General features: G+C 37.0%; 1 protein-coding gene across 1 annotated transcript in view; it reads left to right on the plus strand.

Moving 5' to 3' along the window:
- ITGA1 (integrin subunit alpha 1) overlaps window positions 1-19,065 on the plus strand; it is a 74,926-nt gene that overhangs the window by 16,239 nt on the left and 39,622 nt on the right. Inside the window, exons 2-6 of the mRNA XM_069002371.1 lie at window positions 12,297-12,417; window positions 14,566-14,678; window positions 15,634-15,722; window positions 15,812-15,926; window positions 16,590-16,717. Of these exons, the coding sequence (XP_068858472.1) occupies window positions 12,297-12,417; window positions 14,566-14,678; window positions 15,634-15,722; window positions 15,812-15,926; window positions 16,590-16,717 (566 nt within the window). The remainder of the gene's footprint in view (window positions 1-12,296; window positions 12,418-14,565; window positions 14,679-15,633; window positions 15,723-15,811; window positions 15,927-16,589; window positions 16,718-19,065) is intronic.

Below are 19,065 nucleotides of genomic sequence, written 5' to 3' on the forward strand. Positions count from 1 at the left end.
TACACTGGAGTCACTGATCATTAAATGTGTTTCCTTTAGAAAGCATGTTTTCTCCAGTAATTCTGAAGTGAGCAGCTGTGAGTTGGTCCTCTGTATCTGTCAGCACAGCTTGGAAAAGTCTGTTTCATACAAAGACAACTGTGATATCCAAAGAGCTGTAGACCAAAGATGAGTAAAAAGAGCTCAGCATCAGTACTGTTGTGCTGCCTCATAGCTGGGCAGGAGGGAAAAGCTGGAAGTTATCTGCCAGTCTCTGCTGCTGAAACTGTAGTTGAGGTGCTGCTTGCAATTGACTGATGTTAAATCTGTGGTAAGGTAGCACATATTTGCAAGAGGAGTGTTGTGGGATATAAGCTGGTGGCACAAGGTTCGTTTATACCTTTTTAAGAGGTCCTTTTTTTAACACTTGCAGCTCCTCTTCACTTTAGAAGACTGAGTCACTCTTAAATGACCCCAAAACTGGCCTTAGTTTTGCAAACTTCAATTTAGATTGGACAATTTCCTCACTTTTAAACTTCTATGGCACTTGTGTGAGAGTGATGCAGATGTTTGAAAGAAAGAGTAACAGATTCTTTATGGAACTCCTGGTGTCATAAGGAGACTTTCAGAATAGGCCTGGTCCAGATAGATATCTTTAAAATCATGGGTGTACTTCAGTGCTGTGGGTGGGAAATGAAAGTTATTAGTGCCAGTAATTCATGTTGAAAACTCTATCTTAAACTGCATCTAAAAAACAGGATGTTTTTCTACCTCTAGAATCCAGTTCTAATTTTTTGGGGGGGAAACAAACCTTCCTTTTATAATGCCTTCATGGCTGGTTCCAAATTTCCCTGAATTGTTTATTGACCAATAAAAAAGAACATTTGCAGTAAAAAGACCTAGGATTAATTTTGCAGTGCTTTCAACTGGTTTACCAGAAAAGTCCCTGCAGCAACAGTACAACAAAAGAGATATTAATGCTCTTACTGATACTTGAGTGCCAGAGTCTTTAAAAATTAGTAGATATGATTGGTGATGCATAGTATGCTAAAGTTTTCAGTAAGTTGCCAATCAGAATTGGTAATTCATGATGAAGTGGCTTTTGGAGAATTTTATTAACTTTTTGCTTAAAAAAAAATTTCTTGACTAAAAAAATATACCGCATAAAAGAAGATTTAAAGTCCATACATTTTTACTGCAATTTTAAAAATTGCTTTATATTCCAACTGCACTGTGAAATTACGATGAAATAGTCACCAATCTCAACCATATCCTATTCCAAACATGTCACAAACGTGCCACAAACATCACATAATTACTTCAAGGAATAAGTTTCTTGCTAGAGGTTTATGTTTTATTCCAGCTGAGTGATACTGATGGAAAGCTGGCATTTTGATTTTGTCTTTTTTTCTCGTGATCTCAAATGAATACTCTATGCCAGTTCTTGGCTTACTGGTACAGGAATCCATTTACAGAAAGTTCCTGTAAATTATGCTCACCTCACAGGTAGACTGGAGATGCGCTACTATCATATGACATATCAAGCTTGTGAAAGTCCTTGTGATTGTCTTTGACCATAAAATGAGCTAAGCTGCTAACTACCTTTTGCAGCAGTCTTATGAATTGACTAGTGCAATAGCAGGTGTTTCTTTGACCAAACTAATAAACCTTTTTTTCTTAGGGTGCAGTGTCTTTCATGATGTGTGTGTGGTTTTTTTGTAGCCCTTGCTAGATTAGGCAGCTATTTTTATGGTTAAATCCATGGAAGATTGGATTTAATGATCACTGTGGTAATTTGAAGTCCCACATTCTTATCTGCTTGGATTTCTCAGTTAGAAGTGTAAATTTTATGTTATCACAGAGCCATGTTCTTTAAATTGTCCAGTTCAAGAAAAGATTTCCTATCATAGTTAATTCATAGGTAGAGACGATTAAGGAAACAGACTGGCTGAGGATTATCTTCTCTTTTAGCTGTGTACAGTCATAAATTTCAAACCAGGACAGCTCTGTATGTCTTAATAGAGAGTCGCTACTGTGATTACCCGTGCTGGCGCATGCTTGAAACAGGCTCAGGATTTTGCTGTGAGCAGGTAAGACCTGATCTGTGCAAACAGGCAATGCCTGCTCCCTCGTGCTCTTGCAGGACAGGCTGGCTTTCCCTGCGGGCATTTCAGTTCTGTGCAGTTGGAGATGAAGAGGCATTTCCATCTGACCTTGTGTGAGAGCGCTGACATCTGGGGACCATTCATGGTGAAATTCCAGCATTTCAACAAATACGTGACTTCTTTTCCATTATTGCCTGTAGCAATCTCTTATCAACTATATTCTCACTGTAGTAATTTTCTGGTTACCAATAGGAGAAAAAGTTAAAAAAACGAAAAACTTGAATATTATTGACAATACATTTGATACATTGCAAAGAATTAACATATGCAATAGGAAAAGGGAATTATTTGGATGGTGGTTCCTATTTTCAGTCCAAGCTCCATGTCTAGCATTTTTAAACTTCAAAATTTGCCTTTGGCAGCAGTCTGTTTTATCCCTTACTCTCCAGTTCTGCTCTCAGAAAGCTGCACATACAATTATTGAAATTTTTTTTCATGGTTTAAACTTTACTAGTATGCTTAATATTAGTAAAAGTGTTTTCTGTGTTAGACTGTTGTAGTATTTCTCTGTCTTTTAAAGGGAGTTCAGTTTTGTGAATATTCTTTTGATTTACCTTTTTTCTGGAACCTGTTAGCTTTATATAACAAGTTTGTCTGAAGAGTAAACTAAGTCTTAGTGCAAAGAAGCACTTCAAAGTTTGAGTTTTCTGGTCTCTGCCATATTATGGGAATACGTATTGTAAACAGGGAAACAGAACTCGATGTAGCCATAACATGAGAAGCTGCAGAAACATAGTGGTTTCCTTTTACTGTACTAGAACATGTTCAGGTAAAAATGAATTTTATGTTGTGTTCCAATGAAAGTTATCATAGGTGCTTTATTATGAGAAATAATAGGTAAGTTGTCTCTAAACATCTTGACTATAGTTTGCAAGTTGATTTTTTCTTTTAATACATGTTTCTGGGTTTTTATTCTGAAGTGTGTCTATGCCCCACTTGTCTGTCATTTTTGTTTGGTCAAGCTTTCTGCTTGCTTTTGGGTTTTTTTCACCCCCAAATTTCTGCATAGCAAAATTGTATAAGACCAAAGGAAAAACTAGATATTTGTAAGCTTCCATCTTTTCTGTTCCATTGCACTCTAAAAGAAGTTGGATCACAGCTGAATTGATATTGATGCATTTTATTGAGACAATCTATGTTTTTGTCATACTATGTAAAAACTGGCTTAGATTTAAGTTCTGTGGTGCTCTAGCCAGCTGGGTGTGAGTGGGTCATATCAGGATATTTTCACTCCCTTTTGAAGGATTTCTTCTGTTACTGGAGCCTTGAGTGATTTGGTTGAGAGCAAGCCAATGATTATGCTCAGCCCAAGGGGATGAAAGACAGGAGTTTGTAGTCATTGTGAAGTAAAGAAATTGAAAAATTTGTATTAGCCTTAAGACTTTGAGAAAAATTACCTGTCTCTGAAAACAACTGGGGGAGGAAATGAAAGAGTAAAGGAACCAAGCCAGCTAGGCAAAAAACAAAATTGGCCTTCATCCATGTCACAAATGGAGTGATGTACTTCACTCATATATGTGATACACCAGTGTATATCATTGGCATAAAACAGTGAGTTGACAAAATTCAGTGTTAAATGTGATGGTAGTTTAACAAGATTTGATGACAAAGTACACGACTATTGACAGCATAGAGGGCAGAGCCCAGATAAAGCTGTCAGGGAGACCTTTCTGTTGTGTCATCAGGTTCAGAAAGGACTCCCTTGCTTTCTAAACTCCTCTCAGAGAGTAATCAATCTAGGTGCAGCTAGGTCCTCTTCTGGTTCTAGACTTGGTCAACGTTTATGTCTAGAGGATTGTATGTGCACAGTCAATCCTTTGTATCACTTAGGTAAGATGTCAGAGTTTAGCATGCTATTAATCACTTACTGAGAATGTGCTGCTGCATGGAGTCATTCAATTCCTCAAGGAGTAACCATGAGAGGTCCCTTCTCCAGGAGAGAAAGGAGCACTCTTGCCATCCTGGCAAGGAGATGGTAGCATGAGTTTTCAGTTAGGCTTTATTTTTTGCATCAGTTCTCAGATTATCACATTTCCCACAATGTTTGAAAGGAATTTCTGTCCTGGGGCATTTTATAGACAGTTGGTTTTAAATTTGGTGGAGTAGACTGGTGAAGTGTAGGCTTATCAGATAGAGTGACTTGTTTGGGGGCCTTTTCTAGTGCAAAGGTTCTGAAAATCTGTTTAGATTTTTTTATATGTCAATAACAGCACAGTGGCAATATATCTACCCTCAAAAGTGCATTAATTTGCCTGCAGTGTTTAGCAATTTTTTCTGGGTTTTGACAGATTTTTTTGTCAAAGATAGCTTGCAAGTTACTAAGGAAAGAAATAAGTACAAAGCACGGATTCAAAAGAAACTGAAAAATACATAGACAGTGTCATTTGCAATTCACATTTGAGCACTGACAAGCAGTAATTTCCTCAAATCAAAGAATTCACCAGTGTCATGAGTATTCAGGACTTTCTTTTTCCTTAGTCCCTGTATTAGCATTCTAAAATTGTGAAAGATGTAGGCCATGTTGCATAATGACAAAAGTCACCAGTTTGCATCTTTTCAAAATAAACCTCAGTTGAACCGCAAATTACACTTACTGTTGAACACATATTACATTTAACATCTCTGTTATTTCTGACAAAATTCTACAGCCTTGCATGTGTTTTTACCGTGAGGTTCCACTCTGAGGAAACTCTGCATTGTAGACTCTATATTTAAAATACATCTCTGACTCAAAGATACATTTACAATAACCAATTGCTTTCCATAATAAAGTGCATTATGTAAGGATGGTCATATCATTTTTTTAACCAGATAGAAGTGGGTTGACCTTGTCAATCATTTGTGCTACCTGTTGCACACACCAGCTATATCTTTGGATTGAATCATAGGCAGTACGTTAGAGGAACGATTGTTCGAAGTGACATGATATATGTGATTTGATAAGATAGGAAAGGTATGGCAGCTATTTGCTTAAGAATAGAAAAAAAGATTAGGTTTGCTTCCTCCCATTAAGCAAGTGTTACAAGATTTAATTTTGTAGGAAACATGAAACAAATACTTAGAAATATTCAGTAATTATTTCACATGATAAGAAAAATAACACTCTTGAAACTCAATTACCATCATACTTGCTTAAAAGACAGAGTAAGGTTCATATTGGATCTACTTAGACGGGGGTTTTTTAGGCTAAGAACAACAAAATTAACTTGTAATACATAAAGTATACTTGTGTAGAAAAATGGTCTAGTTAACAGTGTGAAGTCAAATGAAAAATTGCCATGGAAGAAGTGACTTTGGCGCTTGGTATCTTGTGTTTCCTGCAGCATAAGGTGTACTTGACCTATCGTGCTGGTTTCACTACACAATGGAAAGCTTGCAGGACAGCAGCCAGTGAAACTGGGATTCATCATAACTGAACAAATAGAAAGCTTGTCAAAAACCAAATGAAATGTCCTACTTGACTCTTACTGATGGATTTTATTTCAGAAAATAAAAATCTGCTCATTTTAACTATGGTTTCTGTCTGAAATACAGGGCTTACATATAAAGCTGTGTGGTAGAAAATGAAAGTTCAGTAGAGTGTTCATAAGGAAGTCGTCTTTGATAGCAAAAGAGGATGGACACTGAGGGCAACACAAAGATTGTAGGGACTTGTGTGAAGGGTTGATGGAAGAACTACATCTAAAACATGGTCTGGAAATCACTGGAGACAAGGTGAAATATTTTATAGGAGTTGTTTCACTTTCATCAAGCTGCTAAATTTGCTAAGACTTTGTACATCTGCACAAATCAAGTAGCAGACCTCGTGAAGTTTTTTGTATGTGACTGCATATTTCTAGGGCTTTTTTCTTTCTTACATGAGAAACTGCAGAGTGCTAAGGATTGTGATGATGAGAGGACCACTTTCCAAATTTTGAACAAAATAGTTTTATTCTGATGACTGCTAATTGAGTGGGGGACCTATTCTTGGTCTCTGCCATGATATTTCCGAAAGTTTTGCCTGCTGCATCGTGTTATTCATTTGGGACCACATTACAAAGCGTTGATTCAGTATATTTTCAGGCTTGACACTGCATTATAAAGCTATTTTCCAGCACAAAATATTTAGTACAAAACCAGCAAAGAGAGCTTTATTTAATGGGTTGTACAAAGCATTTAATTGGTTTTGAAAAGCATGTGGTTACTGAATCTGGAATTACTTTCAAATATATATTTCTTGGTCTTTTGGAGTATTTATCTACTTTTAATAAGAAGTGGTTAAATAATTATTCAGTCTCTTTCCAGAAAGTCAGTCTTTTGCTCTTCAAAGGTTAAGGATTAAAGAAAAAATGCTGGAGGCAAAACTATACAAAAGTTCTTTTGTAGCCCAGAAAAATAAAAGGCTTGATTTAAGCACTACTGAAAAAGTTTCTGAAGTTGATTTTTTATATATATATAGCTTTATTTGAAATATGTTGGTATTTAGCCAGGCAGAACTCAATGCAACAAGAACTTCTGCTCAGCCTCCTTGGCCTTCCGCAGTAAGGCCAGAGCATTGTGGCCCCTGAACTCACAGACAGCAATTGTACAATGCTGTCGTATTTTCTTCCACTTGGCATGTCAGTGGCTAAATCTCTTTTTCATAAGAAAAGGCTGTGTAATCCTGCAGTGACATTATCACAAATGAAGCAAAAATAAAATGTGTAGATTTGCTAGTCCAGCAAATAATCCACTTTCACATGTTTGAGCCATTATTTCAAAAATAGCATTTCCCTAGGTATGTCTTTGCAAGTAGATGCTCGTTTAATCTTCCATGCTACCAGCCAGATGCAGTCCAGCCCTGACCCAAGTCCATGGTGTTGTGTTGGTGCAGCTAAAACGTCCAGCCTTGAGGAGGTTTTATTTCCTGAGGCTCAGTGCTGCGTGTACTGAACAACACAGTTTGTTCTCTGCAGCTGGCTTGATTCCAGCTAGCTGAGAGCTGCAGCTCAGGCTTGCAGGTGCCAGCACACAGTGCTATCAATTTCCTCAAGTGAAAGAGTTTTCAAACTGCAGAGCATAATACTATTTGCCACCATTTTGAAAATAAGCTTTTGTGATAGGCCACAGCAATGCTCTCCTCACTGAGTCACATTTACCAGCACCCCGCTTGCATCCTTTTATGCTGATTAGTTTCAGAGGTTTTCTAAGATCACAAGACAGGTAGTTTTTGCTGTGTTGATGTAAAATACTTTTGAAGGCAGTCAGTTACTGTCTTAAAATTAGGACATCTTTCCTAATATCACTTAGCTTTCAGTACATATGATCCTGTGCAGAGTTCCCTGTTGCTGTATTGCACACCTGTGTTGTTTGCAGATTTTTAAAATACCTTTACAACACCATAGATTGCAATATATGCTGTACAATATATGCTGTACATTAAGGCAATTTTTCTTTTAATTTACTTTCCAAGATGTCTAAATACATGAGAACTCCATAAAGCATTTCAATCTTAGTTTAATCTTCATCTTTGATTTCCGCATTCTCTCTATATTCCAGGATGGAGGCAGTCTGATTTTTTCAGCTTTTTTTTTTTTCTTTTAATTTCCCAGTGTTTTCAGGTTGTGCATACTTATGCAAAATATTTCTACTTGTTTTGGTGTGCTCCTTGATGCACCTAGACCTGCTTTATTTTAATCTCCTGCAAAATGCAGATGAATTGATAAAAACATCTGAAGTGCTGTAGCAGTAATGAAACAAAAATAACTTTTTGACCACATACTGGCAGGGAGAAGTAGTGCACAGCCAATGTGTTAGCCTTGTCCAATGCTAAGTGTAAATTTGTCCTTTCCTGTTTATGAAAGAAAACATTTCTATTTCTCAGGATAACCTCTATTTATAGAGGATGGAATTGTTATTTGCCACAGACCACACACAGTTAATATATCCTCACTCAATTTATTCTCTTCTCTTGTCTAAGTTGGTCTTTGTGATGTCATTTATTGTGGGTGTTTTGTGGTGATCTATTTTTCACCAGTAAAGAACCAGGTGTTAGGCTTTGTTCTACAGTTTGGGTTATGTTTATATCTGCCTTTAGGAAAATAAGGGTGCTGATTCTGCATTTGTAAGGTTAGAGTAGCCAGGCAGGCAATATGCTTGTGGACAAGTCCCAGAAAAATCTAGTTTTGCATGGTTTGGAGGCAGAATAACCATGCAAAGACACAAACGTCTAGTTAAAAGAACTCATTAAATAAAACAGAAAAAAATTTATTAGTGGCTACTGGACAAGTATGAGCTACTACTCTAGGTTTGTAATAGAAATAATATTTGTGTTGTCGTCTTGGTGACTGAGTGTTAACCTTTCATGTATAGGTACAGGCTGTTCTAAGCAAAGAATGGCACATGCATCAGCTCATGTTCTGCTCAGTGTAAGCAGTAGTGAGAGGGACATTGTCCCAGGTTTTCTGCAGTGCCTCGTTTCTTGTAGAACATGAAGTTAAAAGTAGAACTTCAGTTTTAACCTTTGAGAAACATTTATATTCTGTATTGCTGAACTGTGTCAGTCAATTTTGATCTGTCTACAGTCATTCTGTTAACGGAACATGTTCACAAACTTAATTTACCTACATTATGTGTGATTAAGTCAAATACTATGTGCCTTATGAAAAAATGTTTTTTCTCCTTAATACCCATAGCTCTGAAGAGAATCCTCTCTGACTTCCCTGTAGCTCTCCTTTTTCCACTGCTTCTGCCAATACTCTTCTTAATTCATACACAAGTTAGCTAGAAACAGTAGAGAATGCATGCCGTCTTAGACAGAAACTGGAAGTTTGAAAGAGTTCAGGCTAGATATTATTATTATCAATACCATTTTCACAGTCACAACCAGTAATATTTTTAAATATTCTGAATCATTAGCTCCTGTGTACAGTGTTCTCTGTACTAAAAAATGAAATAAAGCGTTAAAGCCAAGTTGCCATAAATCGGTAGGTTATTGTTAGCTAAATGTGTAACGTAGGTCATCGTAAACTCCACTTTTCCATTTACCATCTGAAGATTTGAACATCTTTTTGGCTTGTAAGATTTCTTTTTATGGGATCTATGGAAAATGCAGCAAGCTACCTTTAAATACATTAATTATTTGTAAGTTAATTTTACACTGCTTATCACGACCCTTACTTTAATGCAAAAACATTATGCTCATGATGTTTCAAAGCACATGGAAGACAGAGAAGGGCATGCAGTACATTTACATATTAAAATATGCCACACAGTTTGTGTATGAAGTCAAACTTCAAAGCATCTGAATTCTGGCTAAGATAGAAGGGGAAGAGAAGAGAGCTAAAGGACAGCCATACTGGATCAAATCAAGATGGTGTTTTGTCCAGAATCATATCTGAAGAAGTACACGTAAGCTGATAGCTACAGACAAAAAGTAACCAAGCAAGCATATGTAGTTCCCTCTTCCAGTTTCCAATTATCTCGAGCTAAGGGGATTTCCTGAGCCAGATGTGCATTCTGTGTGGGTTGTAAACTGTGGTGGTTTTGTTTTCCATTGAGTTATTCAGATGCCCATTGAGCATGTTACATTTAGCCTCCAAAACATCCTTTACCAACAAGGTCTACAGGTCTGTTCTGCTGTGTGGAGTCACCACCTCATTTTTATTTCTGACCAGTCTGGCACATCTATCTTGTTTTAGTTCCTTGAGATTTATTTTTTTTAGAAGAAAGCATTGTTATTGTTGATTCTTATTTGACCTCACTCAGAGGATTTGGGTGGTTGATACCAAACAGCTGGCATTTTTTATTCCTCTTCTAGTTTGCTTGTTTTAGCATTTAGTATTTTCAGCCGTTATAACTATGAGGATTGGAAACGCATGCATTAAAATTATGAGATTTGAGAATGTTACATAACCAATTCAGGAAGCTTCAAGACCATTTCCTGTAATGACTACGGAGTAAAAATCAATAGTTGTCAATACTACGTCACTGTGATGAAACTCCTAGTCTATCAGCAGATGATAAAATGATGGTGGAGGATATCATGATGAAGTGAACAGAGCACAGAGTGCACATGTAACGTTCAGCTGCTTTAGGAGAGAGCAAATGGGCTGGAATTTGTGGCCTTTAGTATTTCATATTATGATATGTGTTGAGCATCATCATAAGGTGAGAAAGGGGAAGAGCATGCCTCTGAAGACCTCTAGAAGGATGTTCTGTTCAGAGGCTAAAGTGAACAGACTGCTGGAGATCATTAAGAGAGAAGTTGACATGGGTAGCTTTTGTTTCTACCTTTCTTCTTGAGATAATTAATTAACTTAGTAACTTTAGCAGGTGACTCATTAGTACTGTTCCATTGTCTAGCAGATCGACTGTTGAGTCTGAATGACACAGTTGCAATCCCTTATATGGTTTGAAAAGTAATAATAGTTGTTTTTACTCTGAAATTTAACAAAAGAAGATTTGAACTGGTGATAACTTGACTAATTCCCAAAAATTGGGCTTGTTCATTTTAATTATATTAGAATGACTGAGAGTAGGGGAGGAAAACACCTATTGCACGTGAACAGGCATAGCAGAATTTCTTTAAATATAAATGTTTAAGGAAGACAAAATTATTTTCCAACAAATTATTTCCCATCAGACTGTCAACGATTAGTTTTTTCTTATCACTTGCAATGAATATTTTCTGAAGAACTAATCTCTGTTTTGGTTTTTTTCACTTCTTAATATTTCCTGACTCTGACTGAAGGAAGAAAAACTAAAATAACACAAATTAAACTTTTCCTCTTTTTTGCTGTCCAGTGAAACTGGAAATACCTACTGAATGACAAATGGTCTTCTGTGATAATTTTACTGCTTTAAGCAGGAAATAAGATGCTGAGAGAGACAGATTAGCGTTGACCACTTGGGAGCCTAATTATAGTAACAAGCTTTCCATGAGAATTTTGTCAACTCAATGGTGAATAACACAGATGTGGTTTAGTAACTGAACATTATTTAGATGCTTTGACATGCAGCAAGTATTGAATATTTGGGTTTTTTTTGGTGTAACTAATAAATGTCAGCAAATGATCATGAAATGCTTCTTTAAAATTAAATGAAACTTGTGTATAATTTTTTTTTTAAGCAGTATCAATGTTCTACAAATTCACCTAATTTTTGACTCGTACGAATTAAATTTACACCTCTGCAGCAGCAGACTCAGTGGTTACTTTTGAAACTGACTTACAGGACAAAGATGGAAGAGATCACTATAAGAAATAGTAAATAAAGAAAAAATAAATAACCTTATTTTTATATAGAAATAGTGGGTTTTTACTTCTTAATGAGCCTTGCAGTTGGTTATAGGCATCACTTCAAGCTGAATTTTTACCCCATCTATCAAATTTTTCTGAAACTTGCTGTACAGTCAAACTTCTGCAGTGTCTTCCTTGACGATGAACTTTAGGGTGTGGGAAATCAGTAATAACAAGCATTTGCTCTCCTGACTCATCTCTTCATAGTCCAAAATCACCATTGTATAGCAACTTTTCCTAAATGCATAAGTATCAGAGTTCTGAAAATAATCACATGTAGGTACTATGGAGATCAGCATATGGTTGCGTAGAATATTTATTTTATTATTTTCCAAAAATACATGGTTCACAGGAATTAAAACTATATACTTTTTTTTCTCTAATATAAGTTAAAATTAAATACATCTGAAAGCTTTTCCTCATTTTTTTCCTATGTGTTTTTTCTGCAAAGTGTTAAAAATTAGTTAATTCTCAATTTAAGTAACCTTAAGAACTACCTTGAATGAGTGAAGGAACATTTTGTTTTAAATTCTTGCATTAGAAATGAATGGAGCTAAAAAGAATAACTAAAATAAACTGAATAAATAGCTCAAAAGTTAATGTTTTACTTACTGTCATTTGAATTGCGATTTTAAAATGAGTGATGTAGTTTGAAAAATATGTTTTGGATACAGAAGTCCAGTTGCTAACAACTCTGAATTTAGTTCTGTACCTATGTGTGAGGAAGTATGTTTTAAATCTCTTGCAAGTTGTGGTATGTAAGCCCCAAATGCCACTTTCAACATGTCTTGTACTTTCCATTAAGTCATAATTGAGCCTTGAATTCTTAGAGGTATTTGAGTTTATTTCTACTGCTACATACTAATTTTTTTTTAAATACTGATTTTTTTTAAAGCTCTCTTTCACCTTGTTCGCACTTCCAACGTTGATGTGAAAAATGCACTGACCTTCAGTGGGCCTCTGGAAGACATGTTCGGGTACACAGTACAACAGTATGAAAATGAGGAAGGGAAATGGTAAGCTCTTTTTCTTTTTTTAAATGAACACTCTAAATTACCAGGTATTCAGTGACTCAAGTGCTGTACTTTTATTTTCAAGTTAGGATCAGATTCTGTCAGGCATATTTCTTAAAATTATGCACAGTCCTGAGGAAATCTGGAAAGACTGGGAGAGAGAAAGGTCCACATATATACCTACAATTATCTCCTCAAATACACGAATGACTCCACAAAATGGGTAAATTCCCTCGTTTATGGAGCTGAGAAAGGACTGTGTTTCGCCTGAGTTCTGTTTTTTCCATTGACTAAGTGAAATCTTTATCTTTTCCTTCTGTTAATGTACTCACAAAGAAATTATTCCTGTTTTACCTAAATAATCTGTATTATGTGGTTTTTTTCTAAAGTTTTCTGTCAGAGGTTTTCTGAACTGAGTTTTAAATTCAGTTGGTTGGAAGATTTACCTGTCAAAATATTAATTAGTACAGTACTCCCTCTGCCTTCCCTTTTGGAGGGCTAAATATGTCTTGCAACTGGTAATATATTTACATTTGGGACTTGGAGCCTTTATCTTAACCTCTCTTTTCTTTCCTGTTGTTCTAAGTAGAGGTTATATTTTGGCATGCTCACTCATATCATTGCTTGTTGGTCATTTGATAAACACCTGCCTCTGCTTTTCCCTTGTTAAAACAAACCCCAGAGGCTAATGACTGGTCTGGAGGACTGAAATAACAATTGCATGGTTAAAGATTTGAGAATGAGATCTCCCCTTTCTTTGCAGATAGCTCTGGTTTTCCCAGCGCTTTTTTGATAATTCTTGGTAACCCCAGGGACTCCTGCAGCCATGCAGGAGTGACAGGCAGGAGGAGGCTGTGTGGCAGCCAGGCCAAAGTGTTCTGCAGTGCCTGAGCAATCCCCACTGCAAGTGCTGGGTCTGCCAGATTCTGAGAGTGACCACTACTGCAACACCGTGCACAGAGAAGTGGAATTACAGAGCCTGCTTTTGAAAGTGCTAGTTCTTGATTGCTAAAATTGCAGGATGTTTAAATACACATTTGCATGAGGGTCATGAGAGAATAAGAATAATGACCTTCTTTGAGCTGATTTAGACCTTCAGGAAATGGAATCCATTCTAAAAGCTGGGATTTTGCAAAGTAAGCCGTATTTTTGAAAACTGTCCTGAAACCTTTCAAAAGCAAACAATAATATGAGCTGGAAATGGTGGCTCTACCAGTGGCCAGACAGCAATATAAACTAGTATGCTAGATCTGAACATCCCCGAAATTGAACTCCAGAGATCCTATAAATTTCAAGCTTTCAGCATATCAGTATTTAAAGCAGAAAATCTGTAAGCTGATAATTAAAAATATACAAAACAGCCTTGAGAGGATTTTTCTGCAGCTAAAATGCCACCTGTATGGCACAGATATAGCTTTCCAGCAACAGATGGTCTCTGATCCCGACTGCAGCTGTTTCTCCATAAAAGTGGGATGCCCTAAAATTCTGGGATTCCCTTGTGCAAAAAAACAAAATAGCCTTTCAGACGATGTACTACGCTTCATGGAGCTCTTTCTTTCTGAGAAAGTAACAGCACAGGGGCATGAACCTGATGACCATTGATCTCCTCCTAGCAGATGTCAGGCACACTCGGCTTCTCTCCATTTCAAAAGTCAGAAATTTCTTTTAATATCATTTTATATTAATTAGAGGGAAGAACATGTCTTTTACAGTGCTGCTCCACATTATTTAAAACTAAATTCTTCCTCTGAGTGCTTGTGAGCCTCTCATTTGGCATTTGGTCTCTGAGCATTGAAAATAGGTTTTCATCTAAGATCTTGTAAAGATCAAGGACATACTAAATAAAGCATATCTTTCCTTCTGTATTACTTCTAATCCTTGTCATCTACCCACCTATATTGATTTTATTTCCCACTGGAATTTTTTTAAATGTTATTCTATTCCATAACTGGGTATATAGGCACATTTCCTTTCCGTGTCATTATTATTTCTCTTGCATCTGAGCTGGTATAATAGATACTTTTCTTTTTGCCCATGCCTGTACTGCTCATGTGGAGCTTTCTGCACCTGTGCTCGCTTTGTAAGTTTTATTTGCTGACTTTTGTGCCTTGTTAGGAAGAAGACATACCAGGTAACTTATTTCTTTTGCAGGGTACTTATTGGTTCACCACTAGTTGGCCAACCTGAGAAAAGAACAGGCGATGTCTACAAATGCCCTGTAGGAAGGGACAGCCCATCACCCTGCACAAAACTGAACTTACCAGGTATGCAAGGCAATAAAGCTGTGTCACATGGAGGAGTAATAGAGGTCACATCTTAGGAGATTTTTAGCTAGTAAGTATGCATTAGAAATGTTTTTCTAGTGAAAATTTACTTGGGCATCCAGAGCTAAATGTAAAAGAAGTTGTATTTATAACATTAAAAATAATTTTATTTTAAGGCTTCTCACTGTCCTGTGGAAAACATGCTCATAATTTTAGAATGTGTTATCAAAACTTTATTATGACTGACATTAATTGACTGTGGTTGGTGGTCCTGGCCATCGAGCCAGAAAGGTCTTGGAGCATAATTTTGATTACCCTTTCCAAAGCTGTCTGAAGCCAAGAGCCTTCTTGTAAAGGCTCTTGCCATCAGTAAGCTTTTGATGAAAAAGTAAGTAGGCTGATGCATCTTAATATGACATAGGTAAATATTAATGGTTTTCTTGCTCAAGAGATACCTGATGTACACTGGAAAGAAATTCCTGTTAATATGAACTTCACTAAATATACCTGTTGTGATATTTTTTTATCTGCCTGTGTTCCTTGAAAACCTAAATGTCAGTAATGTAACATAACAGTAACAAGTAAAAAAGCTATTCAGTCAATCATAGCAAGACAAGGTAAAAAATGAAGGTTATTTTCCTAATTTAAAAAACTCTGTGCTTAGTAGTATCTTGTTCCATTGTGCTGTTATTTTTACTTTTTTTTCTTTTCTCGCGGTTCAAGCAAACTATTTGAGACAGCAACCCAGACAAATTTTCTGGGATAAAAGCCAGTCTCAGAAATTCTTCTTGATTGTTGCAATTGAAGAAGGAGGGGGAAGGGTGCTAAAATATTTGATGAAACCAGTGTCAGTCTGGGTTTTATTTTAGAAGCTGGAAGCTCTATACTAGGGGATATATAATTTAACATTTTGTTTTCATGTTCCCAAATACTTAACATTTTAATCTATTTATAGCTTCTACTTCAGTTCCTAACGTCGTGGAAGTAAAAGAAAACATGACTCTTGGAACAACCTTAGTGACTAACCCAAAAGGAGGGTTTCTGGTAAGAAAGGACTTCTTGCTAATTTTAAAAGTCTGTTTTTTTCTCGGGTATTGTAACAGAAACATTTCACCCTTTTTCATTTTTTAAAGGCGTGTGGACCCCTTTATGCTTATAAATGTGGACGTTTGCATTACACAACTGGAGTTTGTTCTAATGTCAGCTCCACTTTTGAAACCGTTGAGGCCATTGCTCCGTCAGTGCAAGGTATGCATGCCACAGGAATTTTCCTGTGTGTCCGAAAATAAAAAGTGCCAAACAAGACAAATGTATACACATAGGCATACCAAAAAAATGAACTGCTTAACTTAGCTACCAGCATTACCAAGTTAAGTAAATGTTTTCATTGTCCGTATATAACCTAAATTCTTCCTACTTTTGGAATTTATCTCAGTCTAAACAATCATCACAGTGCTATGTAACATCCAAACACAATTGCTAAAAATAGTTGCTTATGTTTTTAACTTATGGCCAAAAGACTCCTTTTAAATAATGACAGCGTATTGAGACCTAATACAAGCCCAGCTTAGTAATATACATACAAATCTTAAAGACCTGGTCCTTTGAAAAAATTGTAGGAGAATAGATTGACATTGAAAAAGGTACAGGGTCACTGGTAAATACTCCAGTTATGTGATCTCCTCCCATTCTTAAAATTCTGCTCCCAAGAAAGCCTCTTCCTGATAAAAGGAACGCAAGCCATGGGAAACACAATGCAAAAGTTGAAGGATGGTAGTTGGCATCAAACATGTCAGTTCAGCCCCACTGCAGAAGGATATACATTTGTTACAAATTACAAAAGTAGCTGGAGCTTTGAGATAAGTCTGATCCTTGTTAGAGTCAATTCTTATGTGGCAATTTGTGTTGCAGAGTGTAAAACCCAGCTGGACATCGTCATAGTCCTTGATGGGTCCAACAGCATTTATCCATGGGAGAGTGTCACAGACTTTCTGAACAGCCTCCTGAGAAACATGGATATAGGTCCTCAGCAAACACAGGTAAGATGGTAGATATTTTATGTTTTTTTAATTTGAGAGGAAAAAACAATTTACAGGAAATTATATAATAGTGTCATCTATGGACCTCTCCAATTCCAAGAACTTACAGCAGCAGTTACTAAAGCAAAATAGCTGAAACCACAACTAAGTCAGTACTCAGTCATCAAGCAGCAATGTCAGGAAGACTATCCCTCCCCCCACTACTCAGGCAGTCTGGAGAAACCAACTTTCTAACCTAGCGACAAAAGTTAAGTGCATTAAGTGAGACTGCTTGAACACTGTCTTGTCCCACTTCCTTCCTCTCCACAGCCCCTTCTTGTCTTCCTTTGTACTTCATTGCACAAAGGTCATTTCTGCTCTTCGGAAGCACACATGCGTAGTTTGGACAGCCTTTGATTATAAGCTTTTTGGAGCAGTGTTCTTAGTACTGTGGAACATTGGGCACACAGCTTTTAAACCCTGAAATCATAATTAACAAGTGACTGTTTAGCTGCATGTTATTAATGGCAGAAGCTGCATTTATATAATGAGTGGAGAGGGCCAAATTCCCAGCTGCTATAAATCAGAGTGGTTCCATCAGATTTAATGGAGCTACAACCAATTACCCCCCTGAGGATCTGGCATATGTCCCACAGGCTGCTGAACAGATTATGTAAATATCAGTTCTAAGAGAACTCTGGGAAGGGGGAAACACTGGCTCTGGGATACATATTAACACAGAAAACCTTATTAACATCAAGAGAAGAAACTGTTTCTTCCTTTCCTTTCTCTATTTTCCACCTCCCCAAATCAAGGATTTTCCAGGACCTCCTGTAATAAATTATATGCTACAGGCAGTTTTGCAAATTCGGGTTAACTCCTAACATTCAGCTCCTACCTTCACAAAGGAGACTGTGAGAAGATGTGAAGGATACCTCTGCCTGCAGAGAGTATTACCCCCATCATTTTCCATATTAATTGGGGTTTTCAAGTTACCAGCCTGGTCGCCTGTTGGCTATACTGGACACTGGCTGATAAAGTAACTTATAAACTGTCAACTTCACAATCATATCCCGTTATTTTAAACACACTGTTCTTTAGATATTGTGAGGAAGAAGGAAAAGCACTTTGTGAAATTTAGCAGAAAGGAAAAAATTCCTTCTGTTCCCTTAAACAGATGATTACTCAAACATTTACCATCTTAAAATACTTAAATCTGAACTTCCCAGTATGGGGCAACGGCTGCATGGAAATCATCACTGCCTTCTGTCCAAAGGTCTTCGTGGGAGTGGTATGCAGGGCAACCAAAGCTACTGCACCCTCACTCCTCTTCCTCACCCAGCAACTCCTAAATTTTTACAATGCCACACCTATGTTATGTTCAGTTTTGGAATACTGCCTCATCTGTGTGGCTCAGCTCATGCACAAAAGATCCCTGGCTGGCCTGCACTCCAGCAGCCTCCCATCTCCACCTACAAAATCCCTTGTGCCCACAGTTTGGCATAGCTACCCCTCTTCTCACACGTACACATATTCACTTGAGAACGTCAGCTTTGGCATCTGGTTGCTACAGAGCAGAAACATTTGAGAGGGAGATAAGAATGTGATAAGGAGTAGAGAGGCTGAAAAACTGGAAATGGACGACAAAAGCTTGGTTTCTCAGTCCCTCTTACCTTCCTCCTTCCCCAGAACAAATCTCATCTCCTCCTCTCCTCTGAGCCCCCTGCTTGGGAACCCTGGCACATCTGAAGTTTGTAATGAGTTTATACTCTATCCCCGACCCACACTGTCTCCTTTCTCAGAAAAAAATGTTTAAATGATTATACAATGGGGAAGAGGAGAAACAACAGAGCAGACTAATTTATCCCCTCTCTCTGGGAGCACAGAAGAGAAGCATAGGAACAATAACTTACTTTCTGCCTGTTTAAATTGATTTTTCCATTTTAATTTTTTATTACTGAGCATCTAGATATCAGTGACTGATTCACTGACTTAAGACTGTTTTGCACAGGAATGAGGTGATTACAGAATAACTCCTTAGCAGATTGGGTGTGACTTGTTCAAAACTGTGTTTTGATTAGAGGCTTTTGAGATTATTTTTTTTTCCCCACTTACCCCCTCCATGAACAATGGTCATTATATTTGCAACAAGTCAGGAGATAAATTTCTCAGTGTCTCATGTTTGGCAGATTTGAAAATGATAGCCTGAAGTTTCAGATGCAGAAAGTCAAAGTTTATGGTATTTTTTTTCCAGTATTTCCTTCTCTCCCTCTTTCCCTTCTCCAGATAATCTACAACACCATTCTGATGATTAAGCTGCATATCTTGAGTTTTAGGATAAAAGAAGTAAATGGAAGTGATGATATAAA

Source organism: Aphelocoma coerulescens (genome assembly GCF_041296385.1).
Source record: "Aphelocoma coerulescens isolate FSJ_1873_10779 chromosome Z unlocalized genomic scaffold, UR_Acoe_1.0 ChrZ, whole genome shotgun sequence".
In the NCBI taxonomy this organism is placed as follows: Eukaryota; Metazoa; Chordata; class Aves; order Passeriformes; family Corvidae; genus Aphelocoma; species Aphelocoma coerulescens.